This window comes from Carcharhinus amblyrhynchos, chromosome 1, assembly GCF_965287045.1.
Source record: "Carcharhinus amblyrhynchos chromosome 1, sCarAmb.v2.hapA, whole genome shotgun sequence".
NCBI lineage: Eukaryota > Metazoa > Chordata > Chondrichthyes > Carcharhiniformes > Carcharhinidae > Carcharhinus > Carcharhinus amblyrhynchos.
Window position 1 is genome coordinate 131,749,320 of NC_137324.1, and position 19,360 is coordinate 131,768,679.

A 19,360-nucleotide genomic window follows, 5' to 3' on the forward strand; every position below is an offset into this window, starting at 1 on the left:
GCAGTTATAGCTACCGTACTGATACAAAAGATGTACTTAGATTAGTATGACTAAAAGTAGTTCATCTGGTTCAGATGGGGAATGCATCTTAGGTTGCTGAAAGGAACAGGAGAAATAGAAGAAATAATGGCGGAAGCAGTGGGCAGAAGAGAACTAGAACAATGTTGTGTGTTCTTTGCTGATCCAGGCAGCTGCCTGGGAACATCACTGTCAGCAACATCACAGGCACTGAGTGGAATTCTCCCAACCTGCCACGTCGGGTTTTGTGGCAGGTGACCACAGAAACTCTGGCAGGAGCCAAAAAGTGTAAAATCACGTTGCAATTCTCCCAATGGCAGATCAGTCATCCCACTGGCAAGTGGCACCAATTCCATTTGCATCTCATGAATGCTCATTAAACAGCCATCCACTGTTCTAAATTTGTCAGGGACTTTGAGATGAGTGCAGCAAAGCCTATCTGCCATCGTGCTGCACTGCTTCTGATGCACTGTTTACCACTCTGCTGGGGCAAACCAGTTTCTGCTTTCCAATCTGGTCTTCAGGGAAAGCAGCGTGCTGCTGGCCCAATAGTCCTCCTGTGTCATCATCACAGTTCAGTACAGTTGGGAAGTATAGGGGCCTCCTTCCCCCTAGATGCCAGACACAGGTGTCTATCTGGACAGCACTCTACTGTGGGACTCTTGTATCCATCATAGCCAGGGTCTGAATTTTGACCAGGGTAAAGTGTAGGTTAGGGAAGGGGAGTAGCCTGACAGCAAGGTGGAAGAAGGCCTGTGCAGGGGAATGGGAAGAGAGTAAGGAGAGAGCTCACAGTGGCAGACAGAAAGGAGAGGAGGTGGATGAAGAAGCCAAACAATGGAAGGCAGAGGCAAGGCCAAGGGGAGGGCAACTGGACCCTGACAAGGCTCAAAACTCAAAAACAAGGGGAGGCTGGGTCACAGGGATACCAAACTTATTACTGGAAGGGGATGGTTGAAGATGCCAGAGACAGTGAATGTAGGTCTAAGTGGACATGAATGACTCGCAGCTGATGGGCTTGGGAGGTAAGGTGGAACAGATTCTTCTTGAATCTGTTGTTGAGGCTGCTAACCTTTTCCATCTGGATTGTTGACATTCTGCACAGTCTGGTGAAGACAAGTGGGTTGGAGAGAGTGGTATGAGCGTGCTGGACTAGTATTTCAATATGCCTTGGGACCTTCATCAGCTGAGGGAAAGGGATGAATCGGCAGTTGGTCCACCAGAAGATTTGGAGCAGAATAAAGTTTGCAGATGACACAAAACATGGCAAAGTAGTAGATAGTAATAAAGATAGTTATAGCCTTAAGGGTGACAGACAGGATGGTGAAATCAGCAAGAGCATGACAGATGGAATTACAGGAAGAGAAATGTGAAAAGATTTGCTTTGGAAGGACTTAAATGGGAGTTTTTTTAGTTTATTTGTTAGTGTCACAAGTAGGCTCACATTAAGACCACAATGAAGTTACTATGAAAATCCCCTAGTCACCACACACCAGTGCCTGTTCACGTACACTGAGGGAGAATTTAGCACGGTCAATGCACCTAACCAACATGTCTTTTGGACTGTGGGAGGAAGTTGGAGCACTCAGAGGAAACCCATGCATATGTGGGGAGAATGTGCAGACTCCACACAGACAGTGAGCCAAGCTGGGAATTGAACCCATATCCTTGGCACTGTGGGGCAGCAGTGCTAACCACTGTGCCACCATCCCAAACAAGGATATTGCATTATAAATGGCATGATTTTGAAAAATATAGATGAGCAAAAAGCTATGGTGTTATGAACACAAATTCTTAAAGGTAGAATGGCAAGTTTTAGAAAGTTATAACAGCACATGGGTTATTTGGATTTATAAATAGAGGAATAGAATATATAATAGTATATATTCTATATATACAATAATAATATAGCAGTATACAATAATACACATTGGAACTTTATAAATCACTAGCTGGGCCTCAGATGGAGTATTGTGTCTAATCCTGAAATCACATTTTCTGTAAAAGGTACCGAGGAGGATTATCGGGGAATTACCGATGTTAAAGGATTTCAGGCAAGAGGAGAAGTTGGAAAATTTAGGACTGTTGTCCTTGGAACAGAGAAGGTTACAAAGTGACTTAATAGAGGATTTAAAAATGAGTAGCTTTGATAGGTAAAGGAAAATTATTCCCTTTGGTGAATGGATCAATAACCAGAGATCGAAGATCCAAAACCATTAACAAAAGTTTAGAGGCAGATTAGGGAAAATGTTTTCAAAGAGTTGCTGGGATTTTGAAGCTGATTCCATTGGTTGTTTTTAAAAGGGAGTTGGACAGGTACTTGAGGTTCAGTAACTTGTCAGGTTATGGACAAAGAGCAGGAATATAGGACTAAGCACAGCTCCTGTTTCTATGAGATAACCCAAACACAATGGTGTGCCAAATCACCTCTTTCTGTGAGATAGGTTTCTGTGGTTTTATGATGACAAGTGTATCTTTCATGTTTGTAGATATACACCAATCTTGGCCCCCATCTACCACCCCTAACTTCCTGCAGTATTCACTTGTTGCAGCAGCATGGTGCCACATGGTTAGCACTGCTGATTCACAGCACCAGGGACCCAAGTTCGATTTCCGGCTTGAGTCAATGCCTGTGCAGAGTCTGCATGTTCTCCCCACGTGTTTCCTCCAGGCGCTCTGGCTTTCTCCTACAGTCTGAAAGAAGTGCTGGTTAGGTGCATTGGCCATGCTAAATTCTCTCTCAGTGTACCTGACCGGGCATCGGAGAGTGGTGACCAAGGGATTTTCAAAGTAACTTAATTGCAGTGTTACTGTAAGTGACTAATAAATAAACTTTAAAAAAACGAAACAGTACAGGCTATTTGGTGAAAAACCTCTTTTCATCTTTAAAGACAAGAAATAATGCTGAGAGTATCCTACTGGATGCATTGGTAAATATTCATCCAATATGATGCTGAGCTTTACAAAACTTTATTGACTTATCTTTTGGATATATTCTTAACCAGTCATACTCATTCACTGCAGATAGGGCCTGCTTACAATACTTTTAAAATGAGCTCTATTCTTCCTGCTTCCACACTGTTATCTCTGGCCCTCAAGGATCCATCCTTGGCACTCCTCTATTGCTCATCGACATGCTGCCTTTTGGCAACATTATTCTGGACTTTAAGTTTCACATGTTTTCATATCCCTCCATGGCCTGGTCCCTTCCCATCTCTGTAATCTCTTCAAACCCCACAACCCTCCAAAATATCTGCACTCCTCAAATTCTACTACGCATTCCGAATCGTAATTGCTCCACTATAGTTGGTGGTGCTGGAATTGCCTCCCTACGTCCCTGTGCCTCTCTATCTTTCTCTCCTCCTTTAACATATCTCTTTGACCAAGCTTTCGGTCTTCTGACCTAATCTCCTTATGTGATTTGGTTTCTGTGAAGCGTATAGGGATGTTCTGTTATATTAAAGATGCTATATAAATATGAGTGGTTGTTATATGCCGCCTTCTGCTCAGCCTTGCGTGTAATTTACCAACTGTGGCTGACGAAACAAGCATATTATGTTATCAAACCTCTTTCAAAGCTACAATGTGCCTGGGCATCAGGATATGGAGTTAAAGTGACTGGCATGCAAATATTCCCTTACCTTCCTCTGTTCAGCATCTTTCCCTACAGCATGTCTTAAGCTAAGCACTGTGGAAAATCAAAAAAACTCAATTTTTTTGTGCAGAAGCATGAATGACAAAATAATGCTTTTATCTTGTGGGTGGTGAGCAGGCGTGGAGCATCTGGTAGAAGTTGAAAAGTCAGAAACCCACCAATGTAAAATCATGTTGCAATTCTCTCAATGATGGGTTAATGATGGGTCAATCATCCTGCTGGCAGGTGGTGTGGGTGCCATTTGTAATCATTTACATCCCATGAAAACAATTGTCTGCAGGCATCCCATCAGGCCTTCCAATCCTGCATCATGCCAGTGGGAAATCGCACTGGCATCAAACCCAATTGAGAAAGAGTGGTGGGCTCAAGATGGCCCTCAGTTCACCAGAGACTTTAATGTGAGTGCAACAAAGGCTCCCTACCATAGTTTGCACTGTCTCTTTTCAGACAGGAACCAAAAGTGAGAATGGATCCAGCGGTTTAGGGAACTTTTCTACGAATCCTCATTCGAGGCTGCAGGTGAGGGAGGGATAAGCAACTGCCGCACAGCTCCCCCAGGAGGTATTGCATGTGGGACAAGGCCAGGGGAAGTGCAAACATCAACAGGAGCTTGAGGAGCAGAGAGACCAGACTGCAGAGATGATTGGCAGCACCAAGGGTCTACTGTACGTGAGTCATCTTTGTTCAAATGAGAGAGGCAGAGCAGGGCAAGGTTGCAATTGTCCAGGGATCTGGTCTGCCAAATATGAAGATCTGACATCATATGGTTTGGAGGCTTCCTCCTACCAATGGCCCTGAACATGACAACATCACTCAACATCTTTGCCTCTGGGTCTTTCCAGTCCCGAACTAGGAACCTTTCACAGACAGCAGCACACTCAGGAGCATTCAGGAGGTGGCCAATGTCCTTTGCAGGAAGGACAATCATTATGCAATCTTTGCCCTGGATGAGGGTGGTCAGGCACAGAGATTCACAGGCGTCACAGTTATTGTTCCATAGAATGTAGGGAACAACAGGCTGCACCCATAAGGACATACAGGCTCCTTGATACAATCCTTGATGTTCATCTGGTGCATTTCCCTCAGACTTTAGTAGACCATTGGGCTGCTAAAGATGTGATTCAGATGCCTGGACCACTTAGGTGGCTTTAGAACATAGAACATAGAACACTACAGCACAAACAGGCCCTTCGGCCCACGAGTTGCGCCGATCACATCAACACCTACCAATCCAGAGACCTATCTATAACCCCCAATCCCATTAAATCCCATATACTCATCCAGAAGTCTTTTAAAAGACCCCAGCGAGTTCGCCTCCACCACCACTGACGGCAGCCGATTCCATTCACTCACCACCCTCTGAGTGAAAAACTTACCCCTAACATCACTTCTGTACTTGCCTCCCTGCACCTTAAATCTGTGTCCTCTCGTAGCGACCATTTCAACCCGGGGAAATAGCCTCTGAGAATCCACCCCATCTATTCCTCTCAACATTTTATAAACTTCTATCAGGTCGCCTCTCAACCTTCGTCTCTCCAGGGAAAAGAGTCCCAGCTCCCTCAACCTAACTTCATAAGGCATGCCTCCCAGTCCAGGCAATATCCTTGTAAATCTCCTCTGTACCCTTTCAATAGCTTCTACGTCCTTCCTATAGTGAGGCAACCAGAACTGCGCACAGTACTCCAAATGAGGCGTGACAAGGGTCTTATAAAGTTGCAGCATTACCTCCCGACTCCTAAACTCAATCCCTCGATTAATGAAGGCCAGTACACCATACGCCTTTTTGACCACATCCTCCACCTGCGAGGCCGATTTAAGAGCCCTGTGGACCCGGACCCCAAGATCCTTCTGCTCTTCAACACTACTAAGACTCCTGCCCTTGATAGTGTACTCGTTCATCCCATTGGTTCTGCCAAAATGGACGACTACACATTTATCTGTGTTGAAGTCCATCTGCCACTTCTCTGCCCAGTCTTGCATCCTATTTATGTCCTGCTGCAACTTTTGACATCCTTCCAGACCATCCACAACACCACCGACCTTCGTGTCATCAGCGAACTTGCTAACCCATCCCTCCACTTCCTCATCCCGGTCATTTATGAAAATGACAAACAGCAAGGGTCCTAGAACAGATCCCTGGGGCACTCCACTGGTGACTGACCTCCATGCCGAAAAAGACCCATCCACAACCACTCTCTGCCTTCTGCAGGCAAGCCAGTTCTGGATCCACAAGGCCAAAGGCCCTTGGATCCCATGCCCTCTCACCTTCTCAAGAAGTCTTGCATGGGGGACGTTATCAAATGCCTTGCTGAAGTCCATGTACACCACGTCCACTGCACTTCCTTCGTCAATGTGTTCAGTCACATTTTTGAAGAACTCAACTAGGCTCGTAAGGCACGACCTGCCCTTGACAAAACATTCACCGGAATATTCACCGGAGAGGGTTTGCTGCATCATTGCAGTTTGCTGTCTCCTTCACAAAATGGATATGCAGAGAAGTGAGATCCTGCTAGAGAATGAACTAGAAGAGATCTCCTTGGAAGATGAAAATAAGAATGTGCAAGAAATACAGGGAGATGCTGATGAACATAAGCGCACTGATGCAATGGAGAGGGGAGATATGGGAGGTGTGCTCTTGATACCCTCATGGCTGACAGGTTCCAGGAGGAATAAAACTAACTCTGATCATCAGAAGACATCTCCTCTTGCGCTCCAAACTATATCTTGACTTCTGAGAGAAGGGCCATACCATTGCTGAGTACACAGGCCTTGCATTCATACTTGGTCCTTAAGAGATCATGACTCACCAGGGTCAGATCTTAGCTGTGATCATTTGTGTGTTGCTAATGTGCTCACTCTGAAATGTTCAGTAAGCAAGAACAGCAATATGAGTGAAAACCGGACAATTCTCACACCAGTTAACAATGCAAACACTGCTGCTAAGGAAGTGCAGACCAGTGTAGGGCTGTCATCCTGAATTGCTTGTTTTGGTTTGAAACATTATCAGTAGGAAACTCAGGTGCGCAGAGAGTCACATATCTGATGATCCCTCCTCAGCCCTTACTATCCCTTGAGGACTAATGATTGAGAACTCACACATCATACACTCAACATCTTTGCCTCTGGGTCTTTCCAGTCCCAAACTAGGAACCTTTCACAGACAGCAGCACGCTCAGGAGCATTTAGGAGGTGACCAATGTCTTTTGCAGGAAAAGAATTACACACATCTCCATGACAATACACAAGGGTTTGGCAACAAGTTGCACTTATGTGGTATCATATGAATGTTAATCTTAAAAGGGGATATTATGCATATGAGAAAGGCTGTTAACCTTGAGATAAGAGGATTGCAAAGATCCAATCCAAAATGCTTTCACCTGACCATTACATTCACATACTGATGGACTGGTTTTCAAAAAGTGCAATTTATTCACAGTGATAGAGCAATCCATGACTCTGAGGTGACATCAAAACATTCATCTTTCCTAACCCTAACACCAAGCCTTGGTGCAGCCCCAACATCTGCAACAGAGATGGAGACAGCCTGCTGACTGCTACATTCTGATACCTGTGATGACCTTGGCAGACTTCCTCTGGTAGCCTGAGCCCAGGAGGCCCACAGACTCATAAGGGTCATCTGTTCAGGGGCAGAAGCACCTTCGGCAGCTTGTACTGCTGGAGTTGGTGCAGCTACAGGCAGAGGGGCCTGTGTGTTACTGCACTCCCTTGAACTCCTCTGAATGAAGTCCCCCAGGGTGTCTAGCTGATGCTCATCCTCCATGTGGATGCCAGTGGGCCCAGCACAACTCCTGGAGGAGATGGAGCATCTAGAGGGAGGTCAGGATGCCTGGTCCTCATGTGATCTATATCCTGATGGTGCCCACCAGAGTGTATGGCCATGGAGTGCAGGGCTGAGCACAAATCTGGCAGGACTTGCTGGACCAATGTTTCCATGGTGGTTCCCAACCTTCCTATGGTGGCCTCGAGGCACTCACATGTCAGAACCATGCCATCAGGCAGAACGCAGAGGGACTCATGCACCCTGCGAGTGATTATTGAAGATCTGCTTGATGTTCCACTGCCTCCATTTGCATCTCCATCAGTGATCGGACAGCCACTTCCAGAGGCTCAACAGCTGACTGGGATTGAGCAGGTGGCTGGTCTCCAGTGCCAGAGTGCCGGAGGCCTGGACTGTCCCTGTTGTCGACTGCTGCAGGGATGTGTCTGTGAGGCGTTGTCAGAAAGTGATCCTGACTCTAACCATGAACTTTGCCTCATAAATGGTGTGTGTTTCTGCTCTGGTGGAGGGTGCTGGTGAGCACTGTGACTATTCTTCCTGAGCCTCCTCATCCTTAGACATGCGCACTCCGACAACAGAGAGCATTGGGCTGACTAGCAGCCATGGTCTGCGTGAACCTGCAAAAGGCATAAGGCCAGTTACAATGGATGAGCTGGAGCTGATTCAGCACTTATAGCACTCAGTGTGAATTTCAGGATTGGCTGAAGTGAAGGAGCAGGTATTGGGTTATTGTGAGCGGCCCTTCAGTCTGTGGACTACTGACACAGATCAGCTCAGCCTGCAAGGTCACTTCAGGCCACCTCCCCCCACCCTCAAGGTCACTTTAAACCACCTTTCCCCTCCACCCACCTGATGATGGCCATCTCCCCCCCACTCCCGCTTTAATGTCCCCTTTCCACAATCCTGCCTGCTCTCCCCATTGCTCTACTGATCTTGAAATTTCAAGCCATTTCCATCTTGTCCAGCCTTTGCTTGGACAAGTAGCTTGAGACATTTTATTTCCATACCAGTCTAGCCTGTTGCAGAACCCTTGGGATCCTCCTGTGGAACCCAGTTTGGAGAAGCCAAACTTGAATAGAAATAGAAATAGCGGCTGCACGATGGCGCAGTGGTTAGCACTGCCGTCTCACAGAGCCAGGGACCTGGGTTCAATTCCAGCCTCGGGCCACTGTCTGTGTGGAGTTTGCACATTCTTCCCATGTCTGCGTGGGTTTCTGCCGGGTGCTCTGGTTTCCTCCCACAGTCAGAAGATGTGCAGGTTAGGTTGATTGGCCATGATAAATTGCCCCTTAGTGTCACAGGGGATTAGCAGGGTAAATGCGCAGAGTATGAGGATAGGCTCTGAATGGGATAGTTGTCAGTCCAGACTTGAGGGGCTAACTATCCTCTTTCTGCACTGTAGGGGATTCTATGATCCTATGATATGGGGCAAAGGCAAGGGGGATGACACTGAGCCATAATGATGGTCTGGAGAACCAGGGATGCAAACGTGATGGGCCAAATGGCCTTCTTCTGCACCGTAACAGTTCTGTGATTTGATACTTGGAACGGATGATCTTCTCATTCACGTTCAGAAAAAACGTTTTGGGGGGGAGGGAGGTTTGGACACAAAACAGAAGCTAGTTTACTAGGAAATGAAGTAAATGCTGGAATCTGAAACCAAAACAGAAAATGCTGGAAAATCTCAGCAGGTCTAGCAGCATCTGTAAGGAGAGAAAAGAGCTGATGTTTTGAGTCCAGATGACCCTTAGTCAAAGGCTTGGGCGCAATTCTAAGGGATGAGAACTACAGTTCCCATTGGGCCTTGCGTTCCCCCTCTCCATCTGAGTGAAACATCATGGCGCCGCCGTTGTGTGGGATGAGAACTACAACTCCCATCGGGCTGTGCGTTCTACCTCCCCATCTCTGAGTGAACCATCATGGCGCCGCCGCTGTGGGATGAGAACTACAACTCCCATCAGACTTGCATCTCCACCTCACTCGCCCCTCCCCGCCCACATCCTCTCCGTGAAGCATCATGGCGCCGCCGTTAAGGGTTGTGCGTGTGTGTTGTCGGAGCGCGCTGACGAATGGAACGGTGAACCGTTTAATTGTTGTCAGGCGGTGCGCGAACTCCGCAGCAATAAGGGACGGCAGCGCTAAAAGGTGATAGTTTAAAAAGCATATTGACATGGTATGATTACAAATGGAGCGGTGGTACTGCACAGAGATAGCATCTTAGCCGCTGCCGCATTCAAAGTGAACATCTGGCTGATGTTTTGTGATCAACCCCCATTTATTGTCAAGGTCAAGAGTGATGTTACAGAAATCATCCAGCTCAGATTGACCTCCTGCCTGTAATCACATTAATACCTGCTGTGTTATTTTAGTGTTGCATAACAACAATGGCACAGCATTGTTTAATTATAAATTCTAGAAGTGCAGAAGGAGGCCATTTGGCCCATCAAGTCTGTACCGACTCCCCAACAGAGCATTTTACTCCCTTAATCCTACTTATGTACCCCGTTAATCCTCCTAACCTACACATCCTGGGGCACTAAAGGGCAATTTACTGTGGCCAATCCACCTAATCTGCACATTTTTGGACTGAATTAGCAAAGACAAATACTTGCGTTTTGAATGTTTTGTTTGTTTTTTTTATAAAGTAGCATCTGCAAGTGACTGACATGTTGAAATAGCAGTGATAATGAGAAAGTTTAAATCTGTGCTTTAATGACATTCGTGTGTTGGGCAAAACAATTTGCATCTATTTAAAAACACCTTTTAGTAAAATGATGCCCCTTTAAAAATGTCAAGCAAACCAATTTACAAGGTTTATTCATGCAGTTTTGTTGTTGAGTTAAATAATTTCATCAATGCTCACATCTGTTTGTACATTTTCATTTTAGACTTTTTCAACTTTTCACTAGTATTTATTGTACTGCTTTGCACTACACTTTTAAAAGGCGTGTTAAAAAGCCATCCTCATGCTCACAAAAGACCATAGAATGTAAGATGTGAGAGCAGAAGTAGGCCACTTGGGCCATTGAATCTGCTCCACCATTCAATGAAATCATGACTAATCTGATATAATCCTTAACTCCACTTTTCTATTTTATCCCCATAATTCTTGATTCCCTAACTGATTAAAAAGCTATCTCAGACATGAACATACTTAACAACCCAGACTCTACATCCCTCTATGGTAAAGTATGCCAAGATACGACTCATATCCAACCTCCCATTGCTGCTCATGATTCCACCCACTCCTGTGCCCCCTATGCCAAACTATGACAATCCATTCCCATTTACCCCATACATTCTATAGAACTAGTAATCCCTCTTGTGACAATAGAATGTATTAAAAGAGCTTTAAAAAGCAGTCATTCATTCATTACTTTCCACTATGTTTTCAGAAAAGATTGTTTCACTGCAGTTCAATTAAAGTGTCAATCGTTCTAAAGTATCAATAACAAATTGCAAGCATTTGCAATCTCCTAACTTTGTGTAAATAAACATTATGCAGTAGACAGCTGAGACTAGAGATCCAGAGCTGTCAATCAAGCAATGTTTTCCTTGGAGCTTGTGTGTTTCATCAGAGTAATGGATGTTCTCAGGCTAGAATGCATAATGAGGTTTGGCTGAGAGGAACGTTGGTTGAGGGCATTGGTTGGCATAGGGTGCATGTGAGATAATGGGGGGAGTCAAGGGGGCACATGGCATGGGAGGCATGAGGAGTGTGTGAAGGGTGAGGGTTGATGAGCCTATCTGTTTTTATTTTAACTGGGAGAATGTCCCACAGCACCAACGAACCCTCTTGTGACAATGGGATGTGTTTATACAGCCCATCCTGGCAGGCCTGTGGCTGCCTTCAACCTCTTTCCTGGCCAGCTGGCCTGACTGCAGCCTGCATCCGCCCCCAGCAATGGAGATCCTGTCTTTGCGGTCATTTTCTCCCAAGGCAGGTAGGTTGAGCAGGGAATTTTCCCAACTCCCGCTACCTGTCTTAGTGATGAAAATCCAGGTTGATGTTTCCATTTGTAAGAATCTAGAACATAAAAGGGCACATTTTAAAAATAAGTGGTCTCATACTTTAGGTGGAAATGAAAAGAGGTTTATTCTTTCAAAAGATTGTTTCCAGAGAGCAGCGGAGGCTGAATCATTCGATGTGTTCAAAGCTGAGGTAAACAGAATTTTGATTTACAAGGCAGTCAAAGGGAGGTAAGCAGAAAAGTGGAGTTTAGGCCACAGTCAGGTCATGCGTGCTTTTGGCAGAGCAGGCTCAATGGGCTGAATGGCTCACTTCTGCTCCAGTTTTCTATCATCTTGTGGGCGGTAATGTCAACAAGAAGATTGACATACAATCAAGTTGCATTTTTCATATAGCAAAATGGAAGTTAAAAGCTTCTTCACTTTAAATTTAAATTTTGTGAAATAATTTTTTTATTGTATTGAAGTAGAAGTGAAATAAACAGACTTTTAAAAAGATACACAAAGAACAGTACAGCACAGGAACAGGCCCTTCAGTCCTCCAAGCCTGCACCAATCACGTTGTCCTATCTAGACTAACCGTTTTTATCCCTCTATTCCCCGTCTGTTCATGTGTCTATCCAGATAAGTTTTAAATGTCGCTAACATGTCTGCCTCAACCACCTCATTTAGCAGTGCATTCCTATCCCCTCTGTGTAAAAAAAACTCAACCTACACGTCGCCACTGAACCTTTCCCCCTCTTATCTTGAACTTGTGCCCCCCTTGTAATTGTCATTTCTGCCCTGGGGAAAAAGCCTCCAACTGTTCACCCTATCCATACCCCTCATAATTTTATAAACTTCTATCAGGTCACCCTTCAGCCTCTGTATTTCCAGGGAGAACAATCCCAGTTTATTCAATGTCTTCTCATAGCTAATAGTCCATACTATGCAACATCTTCTCTGTACTCTCTCCCAAGCCTCCAAAGCCATACGTTTAAAAATGTGGAATTTTTTAATCATTGTGATGAAATCTGATCTGCAAATACAAATTAGCTTCGCTGAGTCATTGAGAATGTTTAGCAAATTATGAAGTTAGTACACTGTAAAAAAACTCTATTCAACTAGCTTCAACTTTTTCAAGGGTTTTTACAGTGTCTTGTCAGATTTGGGAACCTCTACACCAGACACTGTGGAGGAGTGTAGACACTCCTGGGGTTCCACATTATTCTGTACTTGTCTAGATTTTTAAAATTGCTGATGGTTTCAGTGAAATAATGATGGCAAATATTGAGTTTCACTGTCCTTATCACATCAAAGACCAAGCCTTATTCTTTTAATATAGATAACTTTTACGATCAAGAAATTGTTATTTGATAATTGTGTGTTGTAATGTAAGTAAAGTATATTACTATAAGAAGACTTTTATTTATTGACTTTAATGATTTGGCCATTTAGTACAATGACCATAGTCTTAGTTTAAGGGCAAGTGACATCACCAGAAATATAATTGTAATCAGGGTAGCTAGTTTTTCTAGACTACTCAGGACAGTCAAATTACTCAGCTCACCAAATTTGGGCAAATTTAGCCCTGTTATTTGCTGAGGCAGAAGAAACCCCTAGAAAATTGCTGCCAGTAAATTCTCAAGTGTAGATAGGTATAAAAGCAGTGTATATTATTATTTTCTGCTAAACTTTGTATCTTACTAAAGAAACTATTTCTCCTGGAAGCATAGGTGGGATATTGCGACGAGCTTTGCTGAGCTTTTCCAGAAACAAAAAAATGATTTTTGGTGAGTGTAACACAAGTGTTGCTTCATTTTCAATTTGTAAAAATTATTTAACCTTTATTTTTGCAAGACAGACTGTTGGAAGTAAACATAAATTATGGCACATGCCCCATTCATGACGTATATGATATTACATTTTATGTGTATGTATGAACTTTATTGATTCTTTCGATCTTTCACAATTCATAATGTCCCCATCCACTTTATAGCCAATGAAATACTTCTAAGTGGCAGAAAATCTGGCAGTCAATTACCAAACAACAAGCTTTTGCAAGTAACAATGACCAGATAATCTGGTTTTAGTGATACTGAGGAATAAATATCAGTCAGGACATTGGAAATAACTTCCCTGCCACTCTTCATAGGAGTATGATTGGATCTTTGATGTCCATCTAAGAGTCTGTTTAATGTCTCATCCAAAATGCAAAGTCTTGCATGATTTTGAGATTTCTTTTTAACAGTCAGATAGATTGCTATAGTTCTGTAAAGCAGTTATAATTTTGTTTATTGGTCATACTTATTTCACGTGTTTTATAAATAATCATTTTTGTCTTCCAGAAAATGGATGGGAGTTGTGGGATTGGAAGTCCATGCTCAGTTATGTTCCAACTCCAAGCTATTCTCTGGGTCCTGTGTACAATTTTCAGCACCTCCAAATTCGTTGGTATCATTTTTAGATGCTTCACTTCCAGGCACATTACCAGTGAGTATTCTTCAAGGTCTTTACATTGGACTTGTTGTGGTTAAAAAAAAGAATGCTTTATATAACTGAATTTGGATAGAAAGATGCATCTTGCTAAAGTGATTTTTTTAATGTTACAGACTTTGCATTCTACCTATGTAAACCAGTTGCAATTGATGTAAATTGTTAGGCACCTTGTCTGCTGTTACCTGAATAAGAGAATTGCAGCAGCAAAGAGAAATAAAATTGTTTAAAGAAGCAAGTGAATTATCTAATTCCAAAATTAAGGGGAATTAAGAACATAAGAAATAGGAGCAGGAGTAGGCCATCTGGCCCTTCGAGCCTGCCCCGCCATTCAATAAGATCATGGCTGATCTGTCGTGGCTCAGTTCCACATTCCCGCCCTCTCCCCGTAACCCTTAAGAACATAAGAACATAAGAAATAGGAGCAGGAGTAGGCCATCTGGCCCTTCGAGCCTGCCCCGCCATTCAATAAGATCATGGCTGATCTGTCGTGGCTCAGTTCCACTTTCCCGCCCTCTCCCCATAACCCTTAATCCCCTCTCTTATCAAAAACCCATCAACCCGCTTCTTAAAAATATTTAGCGAGGCAGCCTCCACCACTTCAACGGGCAGAGAATTCCAGAGATTCACCACCCTTTGAGTGAAGAAGTTCCTCCTCAACTCCGTTCTGAACCGCCCCCCCTTTATCTTGAGGCTGTGCCCCCTAGTCCTACTGTCTTTTTTGAGCGGGAAGAGTCTTTCCACCTCTATCCTATCCATCCCATTCATCATCTTATACGTCTCAATGAGATCTCCCCTCATTCTTCTAAACTCTAACGAGTACAAGCCTAGTTTATTCAGCCTCTCCTCATAGCTCAACCCCCTCAACTCCGGTATCAGCCTAGTAAACCTCCTCTGCACTCCCTCCAAGGCCAAAATATCCTTGCGCAGGTGCGGCGCCCAAAACTGCACACAGTACTCCAGCTGCGGCCTCACCAGTGCCCTTAATCCCCTCTCTTATCAAAAACCCATCAACCCGCGTCTTAAAAATATTTAGCGAGGCAGCCTTCACCACCTCAATGGGCAGAGAATTCCAGAGATTCACCACCCTTTGAGTGAAGAAGTTCCTCCTCAACTCCGTTCTAAACCGCCCCCCCTTTATCTTGAGGCTGTGCCCCCTAGTCCTACTGTCCTTTGAGTGGGAAGAGCCTCTCCACCTCTATCCTATCCATCCCCTTCGTCATCTTATACGTCTCAATGAGATTTCCCCTCATTCTTCTAAACTCTAACGAGTACAAGCCTTGTCTATCCAGCCTCTCCTTATAGCTCAACCCCCTCAACTCCGGCATCAGCCTAGTAAACCTCCTCTGCACTCCCTCCAAGGCCAAAATACCCTTGCGTAAGTATGGCGCCCAAAACTGCACACAGTACTCCAGCTGCGGTCTCACCAATGCCCTATACAGCCGCAGCAAGACCTCCCTACTTTTATATTCAATCCCCCTCGCTATGAAGGCCAGCATCCCATTTGCCTTCCTGACCACCTGCAAGCTGGGTTTTTGCAACTCATGCACAAGGACCCCGAGGTCCCTCTGCACTGTCGCCTGCTGCAGTTTTTCTCCACGTAAGTAATAATCCTTCCTACCAAAGTGGACCACCTCGCACTTGCCAACATTAAATTCCATTTGCCAGTTCCTGGCCCATTCGCCTAGCCTATCTAGATCCTTCTGCAGACTCTCCACACCCTCCGCGCAATTTGCCGTTCCACCAATCTTGGTGTCATCAGCAAACTTCGACACCATACACTCGGTTCCCTCCTCCAGATCATCTATATAAATGGTAAATAGCTGAGGCCCCAGCACCGACCCCTGGGGCACCCCACTAGTCACCAACCGCCAATCCGAATAGCACCCATTGACCCCCACTCTCTGCCTCCTATTTGACAACCAGTCCTCTATCCACGCTAACACCCTACCCCCAACTCCATGTCCCCTGACCTTCTGCAATAACCTCTTGTGAGGTACCTTGTCAAACGCCTTCTGAAAATCAAGAAAGACCACATCCACCGGCTCTCCTCTATCCACCGCCCTAGACACATCCTCATAGAACTCCAGTAAATTTGTCAGACACGACTTCCCCTTAACGAAACCGTGCTGCGTCTGCTCTATCAAGCAATTCCCCTCAAGGTGCCTCGCTATTTCCTCCTTGATGACGGATTCTAACATTTTACCTACAACAGACATTAAACTAACCGGCCTATAATTCCCCGCCTTTTGCCTGGCACCCTTCTTAAACAACGGCGTAACATTAGCCGTTTTCCAATCTTCCGGCACTTCCCCGGAATCCAGCAACATCTGGAAAATAACCACCAAGACATCCACTATCACCACCGCCATTTCTTTCAGAACCCTCGGATGCATTCCATCCGGTCCTGGGGACTTGTCCACAATCAGCCCCTCCAGTCTGTTGAGCACCACCTCTCTAGTAACAGTAATGTCATCGAGACCCTCCAGTCCTACCACCTTTCCATCTCTAACACCCGGCAAATTATTCACGTCCTCCTCCGTGAAGACCGAAACAAAAAAGTTATTCAAGACCTCAGCCATTTCCCCATCCCCTACCACTAAGTCCCCTTTCTCATCCTCTAAGGGTCCAACGTTCACCCTAGCCAGCCTCTTCCTTTTTATATACTTATAAAAACTCTTGCTATCCTTTTTTATATTAAGCGCTAGCCCAGCTTCATAGTTTCTCCTGCCCTTCTTTATCAATTTCTTTGTCAATCTTTGTTGACATTTAAACCTCTCCCAATCCTCTTCTCGCCCACTACTCTTAGCTACTCTAAACGCCTCCACTTTTAATTTAACACTTTCCTTCACCTCCTTCATTATCCACGGCTTATTACCTCTCCTCCTACGGTCCTTTTTGACCATCGGAATAAATTTCTGCTGAGCACCAAGAAAGATCTCCTTAAAAATCCTCCACTGGTCCTCAGCAGACCTACCTTTCAACATGCTCCCCCAGTCCACATTCGCCAATTCCTCTCTCATCCTACTGTACTCCCCTCTGTTCAAACAAAGGACGCGTGTCCGGGAACCCACTTTCTCCTCCTCCAACTGCACCAGAAACTCCACCATACAATGATCACTCTCCCCAAGATGATCCTTCACCGCAAGGTCCCTAATTCTACCCGCCTCATTACATAACACCAGATCCAAGATAGCTCGCTCCCTCGTCGGCTCCAACACATACTGTTCAAGGAAACTATCCCAGCAGCATTCCAAGAACTCCTCCTCGAGCCCACCGCATCCAACATGGGTCGTCCAATCAATATGCAGATTGAAATCCCCCATAATTACGGCCGTCCCATTCCTGCACGCCGCACTTATTTGCGCATTAACAGCTCGCCCCACCTCCAGATCGTTATTTGGGGGCCTATAGACGACACCCACCAGCGTCTTCCTCCCTTTGCTGTTCCTAATCTCTACCCACAACGATTCCACTTTCTGCTCCTTGGCTCCAATATCATCCCTTGCTACCACCCTGATGCTATCCTTAATCAGCAGAGCTACACCCCCCCCTTTTTCCTCCCTCCTATCCTTCCTAAACACTTGATACCCCTGGACATTCAGCTCCCAGTCCCTGTCACCTTGCAGCCACATCTCTGTAATGGCCACCAGATCATATCCATTTGTGCTGATCTGCGCCACCAGCTCATCCACTTTATTCCGAATGCTTCGTGCATTCAGGTAAAGAGCCTTCATCCCAGCCTTCACCTGGACCCTATTTGCCGGAACGCCACCAACCATACTCACACCCCCTACTCCCTTTATTATTGGGACATCCTTGGCCTCTACCCTTACCTGTACCCTCTCCTTAACTTTAGGCCTCTTAATGTCACCTACCCTCGCGCACCCCCCGCCCCCCCCCCCCCATTAGTTTAAAGCCCTGTCTACAGTCCTCTTTACACGATTCACCAGGTAGTATCAAGGTGGTAGCAAGGGATGATATCGGAGCCAAAGAGCAGAAAGTAGAAGCGTTGTGGGTGGAGATTAGGAACAGCAAAGGGAGGAAGACGCTGGTGGGTGTCGTCTATAGGCCCCCAAATAATGATCTGGAGGTGGGCGTGCTGTTAACGCGCAAATAAGTGCGGTGTGCAGGAATGGGACGGCAGTAGTTATGGTGGATTTCAATCTGCATATTGATTGGTCGACCCATGTTGGACGAGGTGGGCTCGAGGAAGAGATTGACAAAGAAGTTGATAAGGGAGGGTAGGAGAAGCTATGAAGCTGGGCTAGCACTTAATATAAAAAAGGATAGCAAGAGTTTTTATAAATATATAAAAAGGAAGAGGCTGGCTAGGGTGAACGTTGGTCCTTTAGAGGATGAGAAAGGGGACCTAGTGGTAGGGGATGGGGATATGGCTAAGGTCTTGATACTTTTTGTTTTTCTGTCTTCACGGAGGGAGGACGTGAATAATTTGCCGGGTGTTAGCGATGGAAAGGTGGTAGGACTGGGAGGGTCTTAATGACATTACTGTTACTAGAGAGGTGGTGCTCGACCAGACTGGGAGGGGCTGATTGTGGACAAGTCCCAGGACCGATGGATGCATCCGAGGTTCTGAAAGAAATGGCGGTGGTGATAGTGGATGTCTTGGTGGTTTATTTTCCAGATGTTGCTGGATTCCGGGAAGTGCCGGAGATTGGAAAACGCTAATGTTACGCCGTTGTTTAAGAAGGGTGCCAGGCAAAAGGCGGGGAATTATAGGCTGGTTAGTTTAACGTCTGTGGTAGGTAAAATGTTAGAATCCGTCATTAAGGAGGAAATTGCGAGGTATCTTGAAGGGAATTGCTTGATAGGGCAGACGCAACACGGTTTCATTAAAGGAAGTCGTGTCTGACAAATTTACTGGAGTTCTATGAGGAATGTGTCTAGGGCAGTGGATAGAGGAGAGCCGGTGGATGTGGTCTTTCTTGATTTTCAGAAGGCGTTTGACAAGGTACCTCACAAGAGGTTATTGCAGAAGGTCAGGGGACATGGAGTTGGGGGTAGGGTGTTAGCGTGATAGAGGATTGGTTGTCAAATAGGAGACAGAGAGTGGGGGTCAATGGATGCTATTTCAGATTGGCGGTTGGTGACTAGTGGGGTGCCCCAGGGGTCGGTGCTGGGGCCTCAGCTATTTACCATTTATATAGATGATCTGGAGGAGGGAACCGGAGTGTAGGGTGGTCGAAATTTGCTGATGACACCAAGATTGGGGGAAAGGCAAATTTGTGCGGAGGGTGTGGAGAGTCTGCAGAAGGATCTAGATAGGCTGGGCGAATGGGCCAGGAAATGGCAAATGGAATTTAATGTTGGCAAGTGTGAGGTTGGTCCACTTTGGTAGGAAGGACTATTACTTACGGGGCGAAAAACTGCAGCAGGCGACGGTTGCAGAGGGACCTCGGGGTCCTTGTGCATGAGTCGCAAAA

General features: G+C 45.4%; 1 protein-coding gene across 4 annotated transcripts in view; it reads left to right on the forward strand.

Moving 5' to 3' along the window:
- Positions 1–9,479: 9,479 nt before the first annotated feature.
- Positions 9,480–19,360, forward strand: part of gatb (glutamyl-tRNA(Gln) amidotransferase, subunit B) — a 53,102-nt gene continuing 43,221 nt past the window's right edge. For 3 of the 4 annotated variants that reach the window (XM_080192899.1, XM_080192908.1, XM_080192918.1), the window contains exons 1-2: positions 9,480–9,617; positions 13,769–13,913. In XM_080192899.1, coding sequence (XP_080049025.1) covers positions 9,490–9,617; positions 13,769–13,913 — 273 coding nt within the window. In that variant the 5' untranslated portion in view covers positions 9,480–9,489. Of the gene's footprint in view, positions 9,618–13,196; positions 13,214–13,768; positions 13,914–19,360 lie in introns of those variants that run through there. The other variant, XM_080192926.1, reaches the window with a different exon arrangement.